The sequence below is a fragment of the Taurulus bubalis genome, assembly GCF_910589615.1.
Source record: "Taurulus bubalis genome assembly, chromosome: 21".
NCBI lineage: Eukaryota > Metazoa > Chordata > Actinopteri > Perciformes > Cottidae > Taurulus > Taurulus bubalis.
In genome coordinates, this window is record NC_136609.1 from 1,572,718 (window position 1) to 1,597,831 (window position 25,114).

The 25,114-nt window shown below is 47.9% G+C and overlaps 1 protein-coding gene across 1 annotated transcript; it reads left to right on the forward strand.

Moving 5' to 3' along the window:
* Positions 1 to 644: 644 nt before the first annotated feature.
* LOC306752953 (aryl hydrocarbon receptor-like) lies at positions 645 to 21,083 on the forward strand (the record flags this gene model as incomplete). Its single annotated transcript, XM_079236786.1, is given in 11 exon segments — positions 645 to 685; positions 1,288 to 1,475; positions 8,167 to 8,357; positions 10,544 to 10,633; positions 11,505 to 11,612; positions 11,615 to 11,815; positions 13,262 to 13,485; positions 13,571 to 13,680; positions 18,273 to 18,414; positions 18,496 to 19,708; positions 20,949 to 21,083. Coding segments are annotated over 11 exon segments (2,643 nt in total).
* Positions 21,084 to 25,114: the final 4,031 nt, after the last annotated feature.

The window sequence follows — 25,114 nt, forward strand, 5'->3', positions numbered from 1 at the left end:
GCGCTGCCTGGCGCTGGTCCTGGAGAGAGGAGGGCGGCGCAGCGGCAGAGTGGTCCGGGGGAGGAGAGCGGAGAGCGGCGGAGAGGACGCGGAGGGACGCGCAACTTTCCGGGGTTATTTAACTACGAAATAGGGTGGAAAGTCTCCCGCAGGATGTGAAGTTCTAAAGGAGGTTTTGTTTGTCTTACAGCGGGGGATTTGACGCCGGTGGTCCCGTGACGTTACTTCCATAGGGAGCGCTCGCGCGTCCGTCTCCAGCAATGGCGTCCGCTAGGTCTCTTTAAAAGTCAACGTCAGAGTAACGAAGAGTAACGAAGAGTAACGAAGTAACGGAGTAACGGTCAAGGCTACTGCAAATGTAAGCTAGCGGCAGTTAGCAGCAGCTGGTTCTACTGGTTGTTATAAAAGGAGTTACTGGTTTCTACTGGACTCTACTAGTGTATTATAAGAGGAGTTACTGGTTTCTACTGGACTCTACTAGTGTATTATAAGAGGAGTTACTGGTTTCTACTGGACTCTACTAGTGTATTATAAGAGGAGTTACTGGTTTCTACTGGTTGTTATAAGAGGAGTTTCTGGTTTCTACTGGACTCTACTGGTTGTTATAAGTGACTTTATGGATTTCCTCCTGTGAATACATCAACATGTATTCTGCACGGAAGAGAAGGAAACCTGCGCAGAAAGGGTACGTTTGTTTTCACTACGGTCATTTCACGTTTTCATTAATGTGTCTAATGAATCATAACAGATTGAAGTTATTCTGTATTTATTAATATTTGTATTTCTAAATTTGAAAAATATAATTGCATTTTTGATTACGGTAATAGCATTTGTATTTTGTCAGTAGTAGAATCATTAAACAGGTTCATAAGAGTGTTATGATAATTGTATTAAACATAAATGAACATGCTTATCCAGACCTATGTATGTGTCATTATATAATATTGGAAAATAATGCAAATGCCAATCGCACCACATACAAAAACAAGTAACATTAAAGTCATAAATATGTGTATAATCCGATTTCAGTGGAAATACCAGATCATAATTAATGAAATTGCAATTAAGCTGTTTTTTAATGTTTTCACGGCTGCTGTAAGTCATCAAATGAAATTCATATTTGCATATTTGTATTCAGCTTCACAGTTCTGTCTTCCATGGAAGTGTTGGTATCTAGACTGCAAAGACAACACAACTCTCAGTATTTGCCCCATAAGTCAGTGTTGATGATGATGGTGATGATGATGATTATTATGATGATGATGATGAATATCACGGCCCCTCCAGAGTCAAGCCGGCCCCGGCTGAAAGCACCAAGTCCAATCCGTCCAAGCGGCACCGCGACCGGCTGAACTCGGAGCTGGACCGGCTGGCGGCCATGTTGCCCTTCCCCCAGGACGTGGTGTCCAGCCTGGACAAGCTGTCCATCCTGCGGCTCAGCGTCAGCTTCCTGCGCACCAAGAGCTTCTTCTCCGGTAGGAAACGCCACGCACCAGAATATCTGAACTCACGGTGGTCGAGCTGAGGGGAATATAGCGCCGTGCTCACAGGAAGCGGCGTGTTGTGGTTTCAAGGTGGTGACGGTGACCCGTCCTGAGAGGCAGACAGATAGAGACAGACAGATAGAGGCAGATAGAGGCAGAACTTGAAGCTGCTGAATGTCAGTCTGTGACACAAACAGCTGCTCCGCCCACCAGAGACTGAAATAGCTTCTCACACCTCGCTCAGGACCTGCAGACAGACAGAGAGAGAGAGAGAGCATGCAGACACAGACAGAGAGCATGCAGACAAAGAGAGAGAGAGAGAGAGCATGCAGACACAGACAGAGAGAGAGAGAGCATGCAGACACAGACAGAGAGAGAGAGAGCATGCAGACAGAGAGAGAGAGAGCATGCAGACACAGACAGAGAGAGAGAGCATGCAGACAGAGAGAGAGAGAGCATGCAGACAGAGAGAGAGAGAGCATGCAGACACAGACAGAGAGCATGCAGACAGAGAGAGCATGCAGATACAGACAGAGAGAGAGAGAGCATGCAGACACAGACAGAAAGAGAGAGAGCATGCAGACACAGACAGAGAGAGAGAGCATGCAGACAGAGAGAGAGAGAGCATGCAGACACAGACAGAGAGAGAGAGCATGCAGACACAGACAGAGAGAGAGAGCATGCAGACAGAGAGAGAGAGAGCATGCAGACACAGACAGAGAGAGAGAGCATGCAGACACAGACAGAGAGAGAGAGCATGCAGACAGAGAGAGAGAGAGCATGCAGACACAGACAGAAAGAGAGAGAGCATGCAGACAGAGAGAGAGAGAGAGAGCATGCAGACAGAGAGAGAGCATGCAGACACAGACAGAGAGAGAGAGAGCATGCAGACACAGAGAGAGAGAGAGAGCATGCAGACACAGACAGAGAGAGAGAGCATGCAGACACAGAGAGAGAGAGAGAGAGAGCATGCAGACACAGACAGAGAGAGAGAGCGCATGCAGACACAGACAGAGAGAGAGAGCATGCAGACACAGACAGAGAGAGAGAGCATGCAGACACAGAGAGAGAGAGAGAGAGAGCATGCAGACACAGACAGAGAGAGAGAGCATGCAGACACAGACAGAGAGAGAGAGCATGCAGACACAGACAGAGAGCATGCAGACAGACAGAGAGAGAGAGAGCATGCAGACAGACAGAGAGAGAGAGAGCATGCAGACAGACAGAGAGAGAGCATGCAGACACAGACAGATAGCATGCAGACAGACAGACAGACAGAGAGAGAGAGAGAGAGCATGCAGACAGAGAGAGCATGCAGACACAGACAGAGAGAGAGAGCATGCAGACACAGACAGAGAGCATGCAGACAGAGAGAGAGAGAGCATACAGACAGAGAGAGAGCATACAGACAGAGAGAGAGCATACAGACAGAGAGAGAGAGAGCATACAGACAGAGAGAGAGCATACAGACAGAGAGAGAGCATGCAGACAGAGAGAGAGCATGCAGACAGAGAGAGAGCATGCAGACAGAGAGAGAGAGAGAGCATGCAGACAGAGAGAGAGAGCATGCAGACAGAGAGAGAGAGAGAGCATACAGACAGAGAGAGAGAGCATGCAGACAGACAGACAGAGAGAGAGAGAGAGAGAGAGAGAGCATGTGTGTGTGTGTGTGTGTGTGTGTGTGTGTGTGTGTGTGTGTGTGTGTGTGTGTGTGTGTGTGTGTGTGTTCATAGATTTACTGTTGTAGGCCGATTGTAAGTTCGTCCAAAAGCAACAAACAGCTTTCAGAAATCCTTAAAACTCACTGAAGGAGTGTAACATGTGAACCTACGCCTGCAGTGTAATCTGCTACAGGCTTTCTGTTCCAGTCCCACCATGTTACCGTAATGTGATGGTAACATTGTTACCATAATAGTTAGCATAATAGTTAGCATCCAAAAATGTGATATGCTTCTGAAAAAAGTGAAGCGGTATTGAACCGGTATTCATTGTTTTTATTTACATGCACGAAATGCAGTTTGAACTGCCAGAGGCCACAGACCGTCAGAAACAGCCACAGACCGCCTGGACCCCCCATCCTAGCGTCTGCAGTAGTGTATTGTAGGTCAGCTCCTCTCCCCGTGGCCGCGAGGCGACCCTTGTCCCAAAGTCTCAGTCACAAAGTAAAGTGGGTCTGAGAAAGAGGAGGAGGAGGAGGAGGAGGAGATGAAAGCCTGGGAGGATAGAAACATGGAGGATAATCCACTCACCGCTTTACAGACCTTTGAAGCAGGCAGGGGGGCAGCAGCCCACTCTCAACTTTTGACTCTCGACCTCAGGAAACCCCGTTGTGTTGTTAGAGGGCCGTCCTTCATGTGTTAATATGAATTCAATAACTACACACAGACTTTGTGTTGATTAGACTTTCAAAATCTCTTTTCCGCCTCATGAAGCAGAAAATACCAAATATATTTCTGTGGAGGTCTTTGAAGACCTGATGCTGCGTTCAGGGCGCCTGGTAAAGAAGGAACAATCAGTTCTCCAGGTGAACCTCAATGAAAACATGAACGTCATTTCTAAAGGAATTAATGGACCAGCGTTTCTTTACCTTTAAAAATATGTGAAATGTTCCAATAAATTCAGGCGTTAAATGATATTTTCATGACGTTTGGATCGTTCATGAATATTTAAACCTGTTCAAGCCCAACACCACAGACACGTTGTAGTCTGTTGTCATTCAGGGACCGGCTGAAGCTCTGAAACATTTATTCAGTCAGGATGAGCAGCTGCATCAGACGGGTCAGCGGCTGTGTCTGCGTCCCTCAGACCACAGCCTTGTGTCTGTTGTGACCGTGTCTGTTGTGACCGCCTGCAGAGCATCAGAGATGTGAGCTCTGTCTCTGTGGCATCCAGAGGGTTTTACATCACCATGTGGATATCAACCAGCAGAACCCTCCTGCTCCTCTGTTGGCCGTCTGGAGCTCCTTCATGTCTGTAAAGCGTCTGTTGACATGTTTCTATCGGCCAACAGACGCCCCGTCCCCGACGCCTCGGGGTGTTTCCTGTGCCCCCGGCTCCCAGCATGACGTCACGACCCTCAGCTCTTAATTATTGATCGTCTACATGCGTTTGACTGCTCTCTGTCGGCTTGTGAGCATTTTGTTTTACACCGGGAGATAAAGTCACATAACGACTGTGAAGGAACATGTTGGTATTTATTCATGTTTTAGTGTATCAACTATGAAGAATGAGTTATTTACTTTTTCCCTAAACATACCATACGCTCTTGTTTTTATTTTTATTCTGTTTTTCTGGCAGCAATATGCCAGAAATGTTTTTAAAATGATGTATTAGACCTTTGTCAAGCCAATAAAATGACCAGCATACACGTATGAACTGGTACATCATTAGTAAATATAAAGGCAATATTAAGGCAAAAAAGTATTAAAATACATATATAAGAGCTCATTATATGTGCATTCATGTGGAGGCTGTGCTGGTTTCTGAGTGATGATGGAGCCACGCCATGAGCTTATTGATCCCAATGTGGAATCTGGGTCACGATCAGAAGAATCCGCTCGAGTGGTCGAACCTTCAGTGTCTGTATTGTCTGTAGTGTCTGCAGTGTCTGTAGTGTCTGCAGTGTCTGTAGTGGCTGTAGTATCTGTATTGTCTGTAGTATCTGCAGTGTCTGTAGTGTCTGCAGTGTCTGTAGTGTCTGCAGTGTCTGTATTGTCTGCAGTGTCTGTAGTGTCTGTAGTGTCTGCGTTGTCTGTAGTGTCTGTAGTGTCTGCAGTGTCTGTAGTGTCTGCCATGTCTGCAGTGCCTATAGTGTCTGTAGTGTCTGCAGTGTATGTAGTGTATGTAGTGTCTGCATTGTCTGTAGTGTATGTAGTGTCTGCATTGTCTGTAGTGTATGTAGTGTCTGCATTGTCTGTAGTGTATGTAGTGTCTGCATTGTCTGTAGTGTATGTAGTGTCTGCATTGTCTGTAGTGTATGTAGTGTCTGCATTGTCTTTAGTGTATGTAGTGTATGTAGTGTCTGCAGTGCCTGTAGTGTCTGCAGTGCCTGTAGTGTCTGCAGTGTCTGTATTGTCTGCAGTGTCTGCATTGTCTGTAGTGTATGTAGTGTCTGCATTGTCTGTAGTGTATGTAGTGTCTGTAGTGTCTGTAGTGTCTGCAGTGCCTGTAGTGTCTGCATTGTCTGTAGTGTATGTAGTGTCTGCATTGTCTTTAGTGCCTGTAGTGTCTGCAGTGTCTGTATTGTCTGCAGTGTCTGCATTGTCTGTAGTGTCTGTAGTGTCTGTAGTGTATGTAGTGTCTGCATTGTCTTTAGTGTCTGTAGTGTATGTAGTGTCTGTAGTGTCTGTAGTGTATGTAGTGTCTGCATTGTCTTTAGTGTATGTAGTGTCTGTAGTGTCTGTAGTGTATGTAGTGTATGTAGTGTCTGCATTGTCTTTAGTGTCTGTAGTGTATGTAGTGTCTGCATTGTCTTTAGTGTATGTAGTGTATGTAGTGTCTGCAGTGCCTGTAGTGTCTGCAGTGCCTGTAGTGTCTGCAGTGTCTGTATTGTCTGCAGTGTCTGCATTGTCTGTAGTGTATGTAGTGTCTGCATTGTCTGTAGTGTATGTAGTGTCTGTAGTGTCTGTAGTGTCTGCAGTGCCTGTAGTGTCTGCATTGTCTGTAGTGTATGTAGTGTCTGCATTGTCTTTAGTGCCTGTAGTGTCTGCAGTGTCTGTATTGTCTGCAGTGTCTGCATTGTCTGTAGTGTCTGTAGTGTCTGTAGTGTATGTAGTGTCTGCATTGTCTTTAGTGTCTGTAGTGTATGTAGTGTCTGTAGTGTCTGTAGTGTATGTAGTGTCTGCATTGTCTTTAGTGTATGTAGTGTCTGTAGTGTCTGTAGTGTATGTAGTGTATGTAGTGTCTGCATTGTCTTTAGTGTCTGTAGTGTATGTAGTGTCTGTAGTGTCTGTAGTGTATGTAGTGTCTGCATTGTCTTTAGTGTCTGTAGTGTATGTAGTGTCTGTAGTGTCTGCATTGTCTTTAGTGTCTGTAGTGTATGTAGTGTCTGTAGTGTCTGTAGTGTATGTAGTGTCTGCATTGTCTTTAGTGCCTGTAGTGTCTGCAGTGTCTGTATTGTCTGCAGTGTCTGCATTGTCTGTAGTGTATGTAGTGTCTGCATTGTCTGTAGTGTATGTAGTGTCTGCATTGTCTTTAGTGTCTGTAGTGTATGTAGTGTCTGTAGTGTCTGTAGTGTCTGCAGTGCCTGTAGTGTCTGCAGTGTCTGTAGTGTCTGTATTGTCTGCAGTGTCTGTAGTGTCTGTAGTATCTGCAGTGTCTGTATTGTCTGTAGTGTCTGCAGTGTCTGTAGTGTCTGCAGTGTCTGTAGAGTCTGTAGTGTCTGTATTGTCTGTAGTGTCTGTATTGTCTGTAGTGTCTGCATTGTCTTTAGTGTCTGTAGTGTATGTAGTGTCTGTAGTGTATGTAGTGTCTGCATTGTCTGCAGTGTCTGTAGTGTCTGTAGTGTCTGCGTTGTCTGTAGTGTCTGCCATGTCTGCAGTGCCTATAGTGTCTGTAGTGTCTGTAGTGTATGTAGTGTCTGCATTGTCTGTAGTGTATGTAGTGTCTGCATTGTCTGTAGTGTATGTAGTGTCTGCATTGTCTGTAGTGTATGTAGTGTCTGCATTGTCTTTAGTGTATGTAGTGTATGTAGTGTCTGTAGTGTATGTAGTGTATGTAGTGTCTGTAGTGTCTGTAGTGTCTGCAGTGCCTGTAGTGTCTGCAGTGTCTGTATTGTCTGCAGTGTCTGCATTGTCTGTAGTGTATGTAGTGTCTGTAGTGTCTGTAGTGTCTGCAGTGCCTGTAGTGTCTGCAGTGCCTGTAGTGTCTGCATTGTCTGTAGTGTATGTAGTGTCTGCATTGTCTTTAGTGCCTGTAGTGTCTGCAGTGTCTGTATTGTCTGCAGTGTCTGCATTGTCTGTAGTGTCTGTAGTGTCTGTAGTGTATGTAGTGTCTGCATTGTCTTTAGTGTCTGTAGTGTATGTAGTGTCTGTAGTGTCTGTAGTGTATGTAGTGTCTGCATTGTCTTTAGTGTATGTAGTGTCTGTAGTGTATGTAGTGTATGTAGTGTCTGCATTGTCTTTAGTGTCTGTAGTGTATGTAGTGTCTGTAGTGTCTGTAGTGTATGTAGTGTCTGCATTGTCTTTAGTGTCTGTAGTGTATGTAGTGTCTGTAGTGTATGTAGTGTCTGCATTGTCTTTAGTGTCTGTAGTGTATGTAGTGTCTGTAGTGTCTGTAGTGTATGTAGTGTCTGCATTGTCTTTAGTGCCTGTAGTGTCTGCAGTGTCTGTATTGTCTGCAGTGTCTGCATTGTCTGTAGTGTATGTAGTGTCTGCATTGTCTGTAGTGTATGTAGTGTCTGCATTGTCTTTAGTGTCTGTAGTGTATGTAGTGTCTGTAGTGTCTGTAGTGTCTGCAGTGCCTGTAGTGTCTGCAGTGTCTGTAGTGTCTGTATTGTCTGCAGTGTCTGTAGTATCTGCAGTGTCTGTAGTGTCTGTATTGTCTGTAGTGTCTGTAGTATCTGCAGTGTCTGTAGTGTCTGTATTGTCTGTAGTGTCTGCAGTGTCTGTAGTGTCTGCAGTGTCTGTAGAGTCTGTAGTGTCTGTATTGTCTGTAGTGTCTGTAGTGTCTGTATTGTCTGTAGCTCTTCAGAGGCTCCCTGTGTTGACCACCACCATGACCCTTCCTCTGGATGTGGTCACTAACCCTCCTGCTCGTCTCCCTGCAGTGACGCTGCAGAACCAGCTGACCAGCGGCGAGAAGCAGAGCGCCGATCCAGCCGCCGGCAGCAGAGCCGTGAGCGCCGCCGTACCGGAGGGGGAGCTGCTGCTGCAGGTTGGTGAGGCCACACGGCCATCTTGTGTCTTTACTAGGAAACATAGAGCTGCTAGAGAGTTCTGACTTCCTGTATGAGCTCACATCATGATGATGACTTCCTGTACGAGCTCACATCATGATGATGACTTCCTGTACGAGCTCACATCATGATGACTTCCTGTACGACCTCACATCATGATGACTTCCTGTACGACCTCACATCATGATGACTTCCTGTACGACCTCACATCATGATGACTTCCTGTATGAGTTCACATCATCATGACTTCCTGTATGAGTTCACATCATCATGACTTCCTGTATGAGTTCACATCATCATGACTTCCTGTATGAGTTCACATCATCATGACTTCCTGTACGACCTCACATCATCATGACTTCCTGTATGAGTTCACATCATCATGACTTCCTGTATGAGTTCACATCATCATGACTTCCTGTATGAGTTCACATCATCATGACTTCCTGTACGACCTCACATCATCATGACTTCCTGTATGAGTTCACATCATCATGACTTCCTGTATGAGTTCACATCATCATGACTTCCTGTATGAGTTCACATCATCATGACTTCCTGTATGAGTTCACATCATGATGACTTCCTGTATGAGTTCACATCATCATGACTTCCTGTCCAACACCACACGCCCAGCCGAGCATTGACTGTCTCACAGACTGTCTCACAGACCGGATCACAGACTAGATCACAGACTGTCTCACATACTGGATCACATACTAGATCACATACTATCTCACATACTGGATCGCATATTGTCTCACAGACTAGATCACATACTGGATCACATACTGTCTCACAGACTGGATCACATACTGTCTCACAGACTGGATCACATACTGTCTCACAGACTGGATCACATACTGTCTCACAGACTGGATTGATACAGGTATTGATCCCTCCAGCAGCTTATTGATACAGGTATTGATCCCTCCAGCAGCTTATTGATACAGGTATTGATCCCAGAGGAGTAATTGGGTCACTGCAGCATGAAGGAAAACCAGCAGCTTCCTTCTGTTCCATTACGGACGATGTCTCATGAATTATCCAGAGCCGGTGAACTCGTCTATTATTCAGGAGCGGGGGTGGGAATCAACTAAAAGCAACGAGAGTATTCTGGGATGTTTGACGTGTTCCTCCAGATCTTTAACACCCCTCATGGTTCCTGCCCTCCACGTGTAGCCCGGAAGGTCGTGTGTGAAGGGAATGCGCGTGTGTGTGTGTGTGTGTGTGTGTGTGTGTGTGTGTGTGTGTGTGTGTGTGTGTGTGTGTGTCACATGCAGCTTTCTGGCGTTTTTTTTTTAGCTTAAATCTCAGATCACAAATTAGTCGGATCATGTAAAAATAATAGATTCTGTTTAACATTTCTAGGTTTTAGAGGATTTTAATTTGTGGTTGTTGAGCATTTTGCTGTGACTGAGTAAAACAAACTAATATATATATATATATTAGTGTTTACGTTATTGATTAATCTCTTGAAAACCTTCTTGTTATTCACTTTAGTTTGAAAGACGTCCCTCATAAGAGCTCAAAGTGACGCCCCACCAAACAGTCAAAAACACAAATATATTCATTTTATACAAATTTAAAACCAGTAAATCCAGAGAATGTTTTGTTTTTGCTTCATAACTTTAAATGAATGACAACATTTCTGATTAATTTGAATTAAATAACGAATTCTTCACGTTTTCAATGAGGCTTCAAAAGGTCTGACACAGCAGCAGCGACATAAACCTCCTACCACCATCTGAAGTGGAGATGGAGAGTGTGCCTCCTCCTCCTCCTCCTCCTCCTCCTCCTCCTCATCCTCTTCATCCTCATCAGTGAGGATGACTGTGGTGTCGGGACGCCGTGTCATCAACTCCTCACGAGCCGCGAGGCTGGAGGAGGAGCGACGATGAGGTGTTAGTCACCCAGTACCGAGTTTGACCTCCTCCTCCTCCTCCTCTTCCTCTCGTTCTGCCCCCGAGGAGACGTCTCATCCCCGTTTGTTTTTTTAGTTTTCTCTTTCTTCTTGGTTTTGAAGCCTTTGTTCTCGCTGGAATCCGATGTTTTCTCTTCATTTAAACGTCATGCTGTCTTGAGTGTGAGGTTATTTATGTGTGTTTACTTAGCGAACCCTCCCAACACATTTTAAAGGACTATAATCCGTTTGCTCTCTCAGGCCCTGAACGGCTTCGTCCTGGTGGTGACCGCTGAAGGAACCGTCTTCTTCTGCTCTCACACCATCCAGGACTACCTGGGCTTCCACCAGGTAAACACTCTCACTACTCTCTCCTCTCTGTGGTCAGTGTGGCTTGTTTCACCCAGACGAGGACGATAACCTGCCCTAAAAACATCGCTCAGACTTCTCTAAACATTTGTGTTGGTCAACAGGAAAGTACCCGAAACACAAGGCATTATGGGTAGAGCAGGTTATAGTTAATGTATAACATGTTTGATAGTGCGCTGCGTGAATCATAAGGCAGAGAGGTGGACTTAACCAGCACAATGAGGTTCATGACGAGCAGCAAGTGAACGCATCGCCCCGAGGGATTAAAACAAATGCACATATGGAGCGAGCTTTAATCCACTCGCTGCCGTCCGGTCGCATCTCATTTTGGAGAACGTGGTTTTCAAACTGTCAGGAGAGTCTCACGTACGAACACAATCAGTGTAAACATCACACCTCGTCCTCCTGCGGCGCGTCAGTGTGCATTTACCCAGGAAACCCAAATGTGAGCTGAAGCCTCTGCTCACGTGTGAGTGTGAGTCGCTGAAGAACACTCCGCCAGAGGGGAAAGAACAGAAGCGTTGGTACACATAGAGTTAGCCAACAGGAGTCATGAGCGATCGTAGCATCTGGAAGGAGACAGCGGCTAATTGTCTCGTGCTAAGCTAAAGTTAGCACGCTCCTATTGCTTCTTAGCCACATGTAGCTTAGCACAAACTGGTCCCGCTCTGGTCATGCAGGGTCTGGAGACAGACATCAGGGTCACAGCGGATCTTTGGCTCCGTTTCAACTATTTGAATCAAACGAGCAGCGACACTTGATTTCTTTTGGCTCTGCTTCTAGGCCAACGGAATCAAGCGCACCCCTCGGGGTCCCTGCTTGTGTTTCCTCACTCTTGTTTCTGTGTCTTCAGACCGACGTGATGCACCAGAGTGTGCTGGAGCTGATCCACACCGAGGACCAGCAGGAGTTCAGGAGCAACCTGCACTGGGCCCTGAACCCCCCAGACCGCTCCACCGGTGAGACCTCGCTCCTGATGAGACCGCCACGGCGAGAAACAGAAATAAACCTGGTTACCGTTCGACAGATGGCGAGTCGGTGTCGAGCTCCTCCGGCCCGGTGACCTACGACCCCGACCGGCTTCCCCCGGAGAACTCGTCCTTCCTGGAGAGAGGCTTCGTCTGCCGCTTCCGCTGCCTGCTGGACAACTCCTCCGGCTTCCTGGTGAGGCTCAGCTCATGAGTCCATGTTTGGGTTTGTATGGCGTGACACCTCAGAGCCCCTCAGAGGCCAGAAGCCAGCGCTGCTCCTGTAATCCTCCAGAGCCTCGGGTCGTGGGGAAAAGGGCCTTAATCCTCCGGAGCGCAGGGTTCTAGCTCCAGACCCGACACTTAGCTGCAGAGGCAGAGGAACACGCTGCGTTCAGGGGCAGAAAGAAACCCCTCAACCCGGCTGGGAACTGGGGCAGGAACCCATGAGCAAGGCACTGCAGGGGCATACCCGCTGTTTATCATTCATCAAGTTATGACAAACACTCGTTTGGTTCAGCCTCTCATATCTTCAGGTTTTATGCTTTTTTTCCCATTTTATATTTTCATAGATTTACAGACATTTTACAGACGACACAATGAATGTTTTATCTCATTTAAACCTCCAACCATCTGAAGGAAAAGCGTCTACAAAGTGTTTCTCTCCACATCGTATTGAATAAGAGCCGCTGGGAGATGGAAGAACACTTTGTCAGTGAAGAGTTTCTTTCTGAAAGCTCGTCGTCTTGCTCAAGGACTCCGGCAGCCCTCCTGACGGGGTTTGAACCCGCGTCCCTCGCCTCCCTCCCACGGCGTTAGCGTGAGCTTTAAGCCAGGTTTCTGCTCCCGTCCACCGCTTGCTCTGGCTTTGTTTCCATAATCCCTCCTGCTATTCAGGGCTGGACTCCTGACATCACGGCTGCCGGCTCTTAGGCCCGCTGAGGTCACTTCACCAGCAGAGGAGGCGTGTCCTCAGGAGGAGGAGGCGGGTCCTCACCCGGGTTTCCTTTAGAGGTTACTGTACATCGGACACATTGAGGGCGGCGCTCGCTCCAAACAGCCCAGAAAACATCTCAAATCTCCCAGAAACACGAGTGATCGAGCTCCAGCGGTTCATGTGCTGCAGCTGAAGGCCTCTTCAGAACGAGGTCATGTGGCTCTTCAGGAACCAAACTTCATGTAACATGATTACTGAACGTATGGCACATTGTAACGCCGTCTTTCTGTAGGTCAAAGGTCACTGCAGATGCAGAGAGCTTTTCTTGAGTTAAATGTCACAACATCTCAAGACTTTACAGTCAATTAGTCGCTGATCCAAAGAAGCCTGAAGAAAAGTCTGCGGGGTCCATCGAACCAAAAGGTTTCTGGAAACGATCAATTTACATCCCAGTAGATCCCAACACTGTTCTCTTTATCAGATCTCACAGATATATTCATATTGAACAAAGGTCATGAAAGCTTCATGAAGGTCACAGATTATTGTGAGACCTGTGAGTCTCAGTTTGGAGGATCATCGGTCATGATGACGTCTCAGCCACTTGATCGCGTGTAGAATAAGTCATGTGACCGGAGGGAGCAGCTGCAGGGTTCCCAGTAAGAGAAACCAGTGGACCCAGTACTCACTAGCCTCCTCTCCTCTCAGGCGCTGAACATCCAGGGCCGTCTGAAGTTCCTCCACGGTCAGAGCCGCCAGCGCCCCGCCCCGCCTCAGCGCCCCGCCCCGCCTCAGAGCGCCCCGCCTCAGCTCGCCCTGTTCGCCATCGCCACGCCGCTCCAGTCTCCGGCCATCCTGGAGATCCGGACCCGGAACATGATCTTCAGGACCAAACACAAGCTGGACTTCACGCCCATGTCCTGCGACGCCAAGTGCGTTCCACACACCAAAACGCTGAGTCGGCACGTTGTCGAGTGACCGAGACGATGAGTAAGTGTGTGATGCTTTGACTTTCAGGGGTAAGATCGTCCTGGGCTACACGGAGGCGGAGCTGAGAGTCCGGGGCTCGGGTTACCAGTTCATCCACGCCGCCGACATGCTGTACTGCGCCGAGAACCACGTCCGCAGTGAGTCACACACACGCAGGAGGCGTCAACGCACAAAGATGTGCTCACTTATCTGTAACAGGAGCTCCAAAGAAAAGACCGAACTCTACCTGCGTCTGGCCACGCCCACATCGCATGATCACCTGAGCCCCAACACGTCTATTTTAGGCTTCGCATGAATCTTTGTGGCTCAGCATTACGTCCGTAACACAACAAACACACACAAGCCACCGCTGTGTGCGTCTGCTGCTGATGGAGGAGTCAAGTGTCCTACTTACCTCGTGTACCGGATGACCCGGTTAGCCGTAACCATGGCGCCCCCAACGCGGCGCCACCAGACGCGCTCGCTCACAAAGACGCACACTGTACGCATGTAGTCATGCATGCAGACACGCAATGCACGCATGTGCATCTAGGAACATACAGAGATGCACACACGTATGGGAAGGAGGGCTTCCACGTGACCGCAACAACACATGACACACACAGACACACACATACACAACCTTCCACCCACAACACATGAGGCCGTCACACAGATACACACACAGATACACACAGACACACACAGACACACTAAGATACACACAGACACACAAAGACACACACAGACACACACAGACACACTAAGATACACACAGACACACACAGACACACTAAGATACACACAGACACACACAGACACACTAAGATACACACAGACACACAAAGACACACACAGACACACAAAGATACACACAGACACACACAAACACACTAAGATACACACAGACACACAAAGACACACACAGACACACACAGACACACTAAGATACACGCAGACACACACAGACATACTAAGATACACGCAGACACACTAAGATACACACAGATACACACAGACACACACAGACACACTAAGACACACACAGACACACACAGACACACACAGACACACAAAGATACACACAGACACACACAGACACACACAGACACACTAAGATACACACAGACACACAAAGACACACACAGACACACAAAGATACACACAGACACACACAGACACACACAGACACACTAAGATACACACAGACACACAAAGACACACACAGACATACTAAGATACACGCAGACACACTAAGATACACACAGACACACACAGACACACACAGACACACTAAGATACACGCAGACACACTAAGATACACACAGACACACACAGACATACTAAGATACACGCAGACACACTAAGATACACACAGACACACACAGACACACACAGACACACTAAGATACACACAGACACACAAAGACACACTAAGATACACACAGACACACACAGACACACAAAGACACACACAGACACACACAAAGATACACACAGACACACACAGACACACAAAGATACACACAGACACACAAAGATACACACAGACACACACAGACACACTAAGATACATGCAGACACACTAAGATACACACAGACACACACAGACACACACAGACACACTAAGATACACGCAGACACACACAGACACACTAAGATACACGCAGACACACACAGACACACAAAGACACACACAGACACACACAAAGATACACACAGACACACACAGACACACAAAGATACACACAGACACACAAAGACACACACAGACACACACAGACACACTAAGATACACACACAGACACACTAAGATACACGCAGACACACACAGACACACTAAGATACACACACAGACACACTAAGATACACGCAGACACACACAGACACACTAAGATAAACACAGACACACACAAAGATACACACAGACACACACAGACACACAAAGATACACACAGACACACAAAGACACACACAGACACACTAAGATACACACAGACACACTAAGATACACACAGACACACACAGACACACTAAGATACACGCAGACACACACAGACACACAAAGACACACACAGACACACACAAAGATACACACAGACACACACAGACACACAAAGATACACACAGACACACAAAGACACACACAGACACACACAGACACACTAAGATACACGCAGACACACACAGACACACTAAGATACACACAGATACACGCAGACACACACAGACACACAAAGATACACACAGACACACAAAGATACACACAGACACACACAGACACACTAAGATACACGCAGACACACACAGACACACTAAGATACACACAGATACACACAGACACACTAAGATACACACAGACACACAAAGACACACACAGACACTCTAAGATACACGCAGACACACACAGACACACTAAGATACACACAGACACACTAAGATACACACAGATACACACAGACACACACAGACACACACATACACAACCTTCCACCCACAACACATGAGGCCGTCACACAGATACACACACAGACACACTAAGATACACACAGACACACACAGACACACAAAGACACACACAGACACACACAAAGATACACACAGACACACAAAGATACACACAGACACACAAAGATACATACAGATACACTAAGATACACACAGACACACACAGACACACAAAGACACACACAGACACACACAGACACACAAAGACACACAAAGACACACACAGACACACAAAGATACACACAGACACACAAAGATACACACAGACACACACAGACACACAAAGACACACAAAGACACACACAGACACACAAAGATACACACAAAGACACACACAGACACACACAGACACACAGACACACAAAGATACACACAGACACACAAAGATACACACAGACACACACAGACACACAAAGATACACACAGACACACACAGACACACAAAGATACACACAGACACACACAGACACACAAAGACACATACAGACACACAAAGATACACACAGGCACACACAGACACACACAGACACACTAAGATACACACAGACACACACAGACACACAAAGACACACACAGACACACACATACACAACCTTCCACCCACAACACATGAGGCCGTCACACAGATACACACACAGACACACTAAGATACACATAGACACACACAGACACACACAGACACACAACCTCTACACCCTTAATGACTAGAGAAAGCTACACACAGACACACACAGACACACAAAGATATACACAGATACACACAGACACACACAGACACAAAACCTCTACACCCTTAACGACTAGAGGAAGCTACACACAGACACACTCAGACACACACAGACACACACAGACACACAACCTCTACACCCTTAACGACTAGAGGAAGCTACACTCAGACACACTCAGACACACACAGACACACAACCTCTACACCCTTAACGACTAGAGGAAGCTACACTCAGACACACACAGACACACACAGACACACAACCTCTACACCCTTAACGACTAGAGGAAGCTACACACAGACACACACAGACACACACAGACACACAACCTCTACACCTTTAATGACTAGAGGAAGCTACACACAGACACACTCAGACACACACAGACACACAACCTCTACACCCTTAACGACTAGAGGAAGCTACACTCAGACACACACAGACACACAACCTCTACACCCTTAACGACTAGAGGAAGCTACACTCAGACACACACAGACACACAACCTCTACACCCTTAACGACTAGAGGAAGCTACACTCAGACACACACAGACACACACAGACACACAACCTCTACACCCTTAACGACTAGAGGAAGCTACACTCAGACACACACAGACACACACAGACACACAACCTCTACACCCTTAACGACTAGAGGAAGCTACACACAGACACACTCAGACACACACAGACACACAACCTCTACACCCTTAACGACTAGAGGAAGCTACACACAGACACACTCAGACACACTCAGACACACACAGACACACAACCTCTACACCCTTAACGACTAGAGGAAGCTACACTCAGACACACACAGACACACACAGACACACAACCTCTACACCCTTAACGACTAGAGGAAGCTACACTCAGACACACACAGACACACACAGACACACAACCTCTACACCCTTAACGACTAGAGGAAGCTACACTCAGACACACTCAGACACACAACCTCTACACCCTTAACGACTAGAGGAAGCTACACTCAGACACACACAGACACACAACCTCTACACCCTTAACGACTAGAGGAAGCTACACTCAGTGTAAACTGGTGGCTTTACTTAATATTCTGTTGAATGAAAGCAGAACACAAAGCAGGTTTGAACTTTTCCAGGAGGATGTTACGGCGGTAAAAGAGGGGTTGTGGTCTAGGAAATAGGAAATAGGAAACAAGAAACAGGAAACAGGACCAAGCGGTTAATGTAATTACACGTATGTGGAAACGGCTGCTGCTAATGTGCCAGATGAGTCGGTCCTGCATGATGACATCATTCTCACAGCTGGAGGAGAAACCTTCACACGACTGACGCTCCTCTTTCCTGATTCATGAGCAAAGTGACGGACACATTTCAGCTTCTTCATACGCAGTTACCTTGCTGTCGCAACACCTGCACGACCTGCAGGACACGCGGTGGTGTGATGCTGTGTGTTGTCCTGCTTTAGTGGACTTGTAGCATGTGCATGCAGTGACACGGACCTCTGCTGTGATTCCAGTGATGAAGACGGGCGAGAGCGGCCTCACCGTCTTCCGGCTGCTCACCAAGGACAACCGGTGGACGTGGGTCCAGGCCAACGCCCGGCTGGTCTACAAGAACAGCAAGCCCGACTACATCATCGCCACCCAGAGGCCGCTGGTGTGAGTGCACGTGGCGCCGGCTCGACCTTCTGAGCTTTCGGCGACTCCTCTGCTCACGTGTTTGTTCTCTGTGCTCCACAGGGACGAGGAAGGAGGGGAGCACCTGAGGAAGAGGTCGATGCACCTCCCCTTCACCTTCGCCACCGGAGAGGCCGCTCTCTACCAGACCGGCTATCCGCTGCACGGCTTCCTGGACTCCTTCCAGGGAAAGTCCAAGAAGGGGAGGCCCTGTTCAGATGATCTGGACCCAAAGTCCCTGCTGGGGGCGCTGATGAGCCAGGACGAGTCCGTGTACGTCTGCCAGCCGGACGCCGAGCCCAAGGCGTCGCACCACGGCGGCCTCTTCGGCGAGCCCGACGGCGCCTTTGGAGGCTTGTTGAGCGGCGCCGGCTGGCGCGAGGCGGGGAGCTGCAGCGGCGACGCCCCCAGCAGCGACGCCCTGCTGGCCACGCTGGACTCCCTGTCCCTGGACGCAGAGGAGCCGTGCTCCAACAGCGAGCTCTTCAGCGCGCTGGAGAACCTGGGCCTGAACGCAGAAGACCTGGAGCTCCTGCTGCTGGACGAGAGGATGATCCAGGTGGAGCTGGGCCACGTGCCCACACTCGGGGACCTTCTCTCCAACAACGAGATCCTCTCCTACATCCAGGACTCTCTGGAGAGTGGGGCCGAGGCGGCGGGGCGAGGAGACGGAGGACGGAGCGTCTCCCAGCAGCCTCCTGCCGCCGCCGCAGCTCCTCCCATCACGCAGCTGTCGCAGCAGATGCTGCAGCACATCGGCCACCGGGGGCAGAACCAGTCCAGCCCCCAGTCCGGGACGGTGGACCCTAAGGTGTTGCGTGGGGTTCCTAACACTCACTGGCTGGTGACCAACAACCACACTGGGCTCAGAGCCCCGCCGCTGAACGGGGAACATAAACATAAACACCTCCTGGAGTCCGGGCCCCAGTGGCCGCTGCAGCAGGACCAGCACCCGATCCCCCTGCAGTCCCACCAGGGCTTCTCTCTGCTGCCCGGCCTCCAGAACCAGCTCTCCACCAACGGATCTCACGTCCCAAACGGACACGCGGCCTTTCCTCCCGCCGTGGAGCTCGGCCTCGTCGGGTACAACCCCGCACCGGACGCCTGTCACTACCAGAGCGCCTACCAGCAGCACCAGCAGCACCAGTGTCCCGGCCAGAGCTCTGCACTGGAGCTGGAGCAGCTACTGGGTCTGTCCCAGCCTCAGCACGGCCTGCCGGCCTTAGAGGCCTACGGCACCTTCAGCACCAACACACTGGACTCCACCCACAGCAAGGTAAGACTCACTGAGTCATGATGAGTCCTTCTAATCCAGTCCAGACGGGAGTTTTAAGTCCCTTATGTATTACTACAAATGCTTTTCGTTCCTCATAACCGTCGTCCTGAGTCCACTAAGACCTTCTGTCTGGCGTCAGGCCGGCTCTCTTCCTCACATCAAGCTGCCAGCTCTCCTCAGGACTGTTTGGTCTGGGAGACAAACCCTCGAGTCTGCGTTGCCCTCAAATATCAGCGAGCATCAACACGAGGGCTGCGGGGTCCACGACCCTTCAACCCGGCGCTGCTCTCTTTCACTGTCAGGGAAATTATTTATTTTTCCGAGTCAGTTCCCAGAGGCCTCGGGCCGGCAGAGCTCAGAGTAAACTGTGGCGATGCGACCGGACACCCGGGTGAAGAAGACGAGGAGAGTCTCCTCTCCGTTTCACCACAACTTCACTTCCTCTTCTTGATCGGCCAAACAGATCCAGGTCCTCACTTTGCAACGTAGACGGTATCCTCATCAGAACACACCGTTAATGATCCATCACTCTTTGAAGTCATTTCTATCTTAAACTCAAACGTTTCTGGTTTCAGCTTCTTACATGTGGATGTTTTATGTTTGATGTTTTCTGCATTTTGGAGGCTGGTGGAACAAAACAAGCCGTTTGAATATGTCAGTATGGCCTTTTCATGTGAGGCCTCCGTTCAGATGACTCATTTAGAAGCTTTCACAAAGTCAACCTCGCGGATACCAGACGTCTGTTCCTGCATCGCTCTGCTTGCTGAGTGTTATTGTTGCACCGGCACAACCGTGAATAGAAGGTCGGCCCCCGGCCTCCATTCAGCCTCCACTGCTGTTCTTCAGGGTCAGTGGCCGTCGCTGAAAGAGAAGCACTGGCAGTCAGGCATGAGCGCGGCTGACCTACAATTTGACATCATCATTACCTAATGCTGTGGGGGTGGGGTCTATTCTCAGCCGGGTACAAGAGGACTAGACCTTCATCTGAGGGAGAGAGTAGACCAACACAGTACCACGAGAAGGTACAGCTGCATGTTGACAATGTTCAACTCCACAGAAATACAGAGGAAATTAATTCATTATTGTTTTACTTTGATTGGCACAACAGACTTCTAGACGTCATCTGACCCGTGAACATGTTGTATGACTGATGCTATCCAGACTTTGTAGAGGACTTTATCGTGAACGTCCTAAAACAGCCATCAGTAGTCGTGATAACATGAACCCCTCTCGTCCCCAGCTGGCCGGCGGCCGGCTGCTGAGCGCCTCCAGCGCCGCCTACATCCACTCGTGCCTGAGGCCCAGCGGACCCGGAGACCTCCCAGACGGCCTGGCCGCCCTGCAGGACCCCCACCAGCCAGGGCCTCTACTCTGAGCGGAGAGGAGGAGGAAGATGTCCGACATGACCACCTCTCTTTTAGGGAGCAGGAAGAAAGGACCTTGCATCAGGTCTGCGTGTGTTCCCTCAGAGACGCTCCGTATCCTCTCAGTCGTCTGTGTGAACACTGTTAGCGTCCTGAAGGGAGACGCTCTGCTCTCATGTCCCTTTCTGTCTCCTGTAACTTGATAAAAGAACGATGATCTAAACTGCAGCCGGTGGACAGTTCCTCCTCCACCAGCGACCTGTACGCGGCGACCTTCCTACTTTAAGTGGCTGCTGGTTAGAACCGCATTCCACATCACGATAACGTAGCTTTGACGGGTCCAGAAAGCTGCAGACGATTAATCAGCTCAAGTCTCACAACCAGCTTCTACATCTGTGTTTCTAAACCAACGGCTGCCTGGAGGATACGGAATATTGTAGCTTCAAACACGAAAAATGATCTGGCGTTATGTTAAAAGAGCCGGTTTGCAGGTAACACCTGAAAGATGTCATAATGTCATAATAAATAACCAGGATACGGGTATCTGTCACACAGGGCTTCTGTGAGGCATTTATCCTCGAGGTTTACAGTGATGTTGTGCCCTTACTTCTTATTCCAGACACTGTCTGTCCCTCAGTGGCACTTAAATCAAACATGAATAAGCATTTTGTTTCCTGACCGGAGACAGTGAAGATGTCCCATGAATGCCTTGCCTCAGTTGTCTCTCGGTCGTCTCTCAGTTGTCTCTCGGTCGTCTCTCGGTCGTCTCTCGGTCGTCTCTCGGTCGTCTCTCGGCCGTCTCTCCGTTGTCTCTCAGTTGTCTCTCGGTCGTCTCTCGGTCGTCTCTCGGTCGTCTCTCGGTCGTCTCTCAGTCGTCTCTCGGTCGTCTCTCAGTCGTCTCTCGGTCGTCTCTCGGTCGTCTCTCGGTCGTCTCTCGGTCGTCTCTCGGTCGTCTCTCGGTCGTCTCTCGGTCGTCTCTCGGTCGTCTCTCGGTCGTCTCTCCGTCGTCTCTCGGCCGTCTCTCGGTCGTCTCTCGGTCGTCTCTCGGCCGTCGCTAGTGCAGTGGATCCATTAGGGACGGCCTGTAAATAATAGATGCCAACTGAAGGCCAGGAGGAAGCGCATGGAAGGAGATACGCTTTATGTTTTGATCACAAATGATTGAGAGAATATATGCACTTACATGTAGGAAGCAGGGTTTGTTTTTCACCTTCATCTCTGGCCGATGTGTTCATGTGCATAAACTAATGAAACCACGTTGCGCAACAGACAGACAGTTGTCTTCCCTACAGGATGTGAAAAGATGGTAGCATCAACACAGAATGCGCTTCAGTGCAGCTGCAACCAGAACAGAAACACAGGAGCTGAGTTATTGTGAGAACAACCCTTTAAAACACAAAGTCCCACAACAACACAACAACTGACTGATGGAGTCTGTGTCTGTGAAGATGTACTATCTCCTGTAGTAGTACTGTGAAGATGTACTATCTCCTGTAGTAGTACTGTGAAGATGTACTATCTCCTGGAGTAATACTGTGAAGATGTACTATCTCCTGTAGTAATACTGTGAAGATGTACTATCTCCTGTAGTAATACTGTGAAGATGTACTATCTCCTGTAGTAATACTGTGAAGATGTACTATCTCCTGTAGTAATACTGTGAAGATGTACTATCTCCTGGAGTAATACTGTGAAGATGTACTATCTCCTGTAGTAATACTGTGAAGATGAGCTGTCTACTTTTTTTTACGTGTCCAAATATCAAGAGCTTTGATTTGAAATGACTTTTTAAATCTGATGTACAATCAGAATGATGGGTTCCACTCCACTTATAAAGGTACCTATGGGTGGTGGTTTACGTTTATAAAGGTATCGATTGGACCGAAAGGTAACAAGCTGGACGACAGCATTTAGCATTTAGCATTTAGCATTTAGCACCGAGTCAAAAACCAAATGAGAAGCACGTGAACACGCGTGTGTCTGCCATGTTGAATGTCTTGTGAAAACTGTCCATGCAGCTTTTATTTTAAGTGACTTCCGTCACGACGACGAAATGCATTTCAAGATTTGCCTCTTTTCTTTGTTTTTGCTATGTTTTTGTAAACTGACTTTTCTTATGAAACAGAATATTTAAAAGCAGCCGTGAGATCAGATGCTGTATGAAAGGTTATGAAGTGAGCATCATGTACCAACAGAAGCAGTGGTTGTGTGTGAAATGTGTCTCACTCACAAACTCTTTCTCCAGCACTGGAAGTAGTCTTGTAGAGAAAAAGCATTTTATGGCGTATGAATATTGTTGAAGAGTGTTTTATCTTTGTTTGTCACTTTAGCTCAAAACAAAAGCAGTGCCATTAGTCCATCTTCAGTATGTTTCAGTTTTACTTTTTTACATGCACTCTGTCCACCAGGTAACATTTAAACGTGTTTTATATTTTCATTGTGTTATTTTTGTCCAACTCTGGAACCAAACTCTCCGTAAGCTGTTGTTTTGTCGTGGTTCATTTTTTAAAAGCACACAGACTTTATTTTGCTACTTTTATCACTGAAGCTTGTAGCCAATGTAAACTCAACTTTTTAAAATGCAGTTTGTCTTCGAGCCTCGTGTTGAAAATGTGCTCTCGGTCCTGCAAATAAATGATTTTGTGCAATCACACTGAATCGTCTCCTCTGCGTGATTGAGCTCACGTCTGCTGCCGTTCCTCACCTGCCCACCAGGTGTCACTGCAGCTCTCAGCCTCACGGCCCTGAGCTTCTTCAGGCAGAGTAGCCCGCAGAGCGGTGATGATTCCAGGGTTAGGTAGGAATCACTCAGGGAAGAAACAAGTTATACGACCTTGTGATGGAGACAATGATGATAAATGACCTTTAATATACTGCAGAGACTCATCAGCTGACATCTACGGCAACAGACTCTAATAATGTAAATAATTAAAGGTGTAATATGTATCTTCTCCACATTAAAATGATTAAATATTAAATATTCTAAGCGTGGCAGAAACACAGATCTCAAACGTGAAGCTGCTTCAATCAGATTTTAATCGTAAAGTATATTTTTAAATTGTGTTAAGAATCACACAGCGTGAGGAAACCATTGCGTTTAATACCACAAATAACAACAAGAATACAAAACATACTGTTGGATGTGTATAGAAGGATAACCGGTGAGGTGAGGTGCATCATGGGACCTCTGAAGTGACACGCCATGATAACCTGAGGAGGCTTTTAGCTGCACCGACCACACACACACACACACACACACACACACACCCCTCCTCACGCGTTTGGCACCAGCAGACGTGTGAAGACTCGACCGGCCGAAAGCAAACAAACACACAGATCCGTGGTGGAATCTCTCTCTCTCTCCTAGGCTCCCACCAGAGGACCGGAGGTCGGATCAGACGGGATCCTTTTGGTGAATCCACCCTAAAACGATTGAGGTTCAGTGTATCATGACGTGAACAAGAGCTCCTGTGTGACGGCGTGTTAAACCACACGCAGGCTTCCTCCCCTGCTGTGCCGACTCTGCATCTTTAATGACTCGCCCGCATCCTCCATGAGAGTTGTTCTTCTCCCGCAGCCTTCAGCCGGTTCACTCTGCCGGCTTGTGACGCGACCAATCACCCGAGCGAGATGTTGTGCGTCCCGCTCCGGCGCGCTGTGTTTGTGGTGGAGATCCCTCGCCTCCACAGAAGCGACTTCCTCCTGTGTTGGTAAATTGCTACAAAACCACAACCCTTGTGAGGAGAGACATCTGGTGTGAAACATGATTAACGTAACCGTTAAGTTGAAGTATTTACATAAACTCCATTTTTGAACCGAACAACACAGTTTTTTACTGAACACCCAAATGCTGTGTTCTATTATGGTTTAGTGATTCAGATGTAGGTCCTAATCCTTCCCAAAAGCTGTGTTATTAGTATGTGTGTTGTTAGGGCTCCATAAGACACTTTGAAAAACTCGTGACCGCTCCAGGAGACATTTTTGGGAAATCTTGCTCATCGTGCAGGATGTTCATAGTTATGATCAAAATATCTTTGAAAAG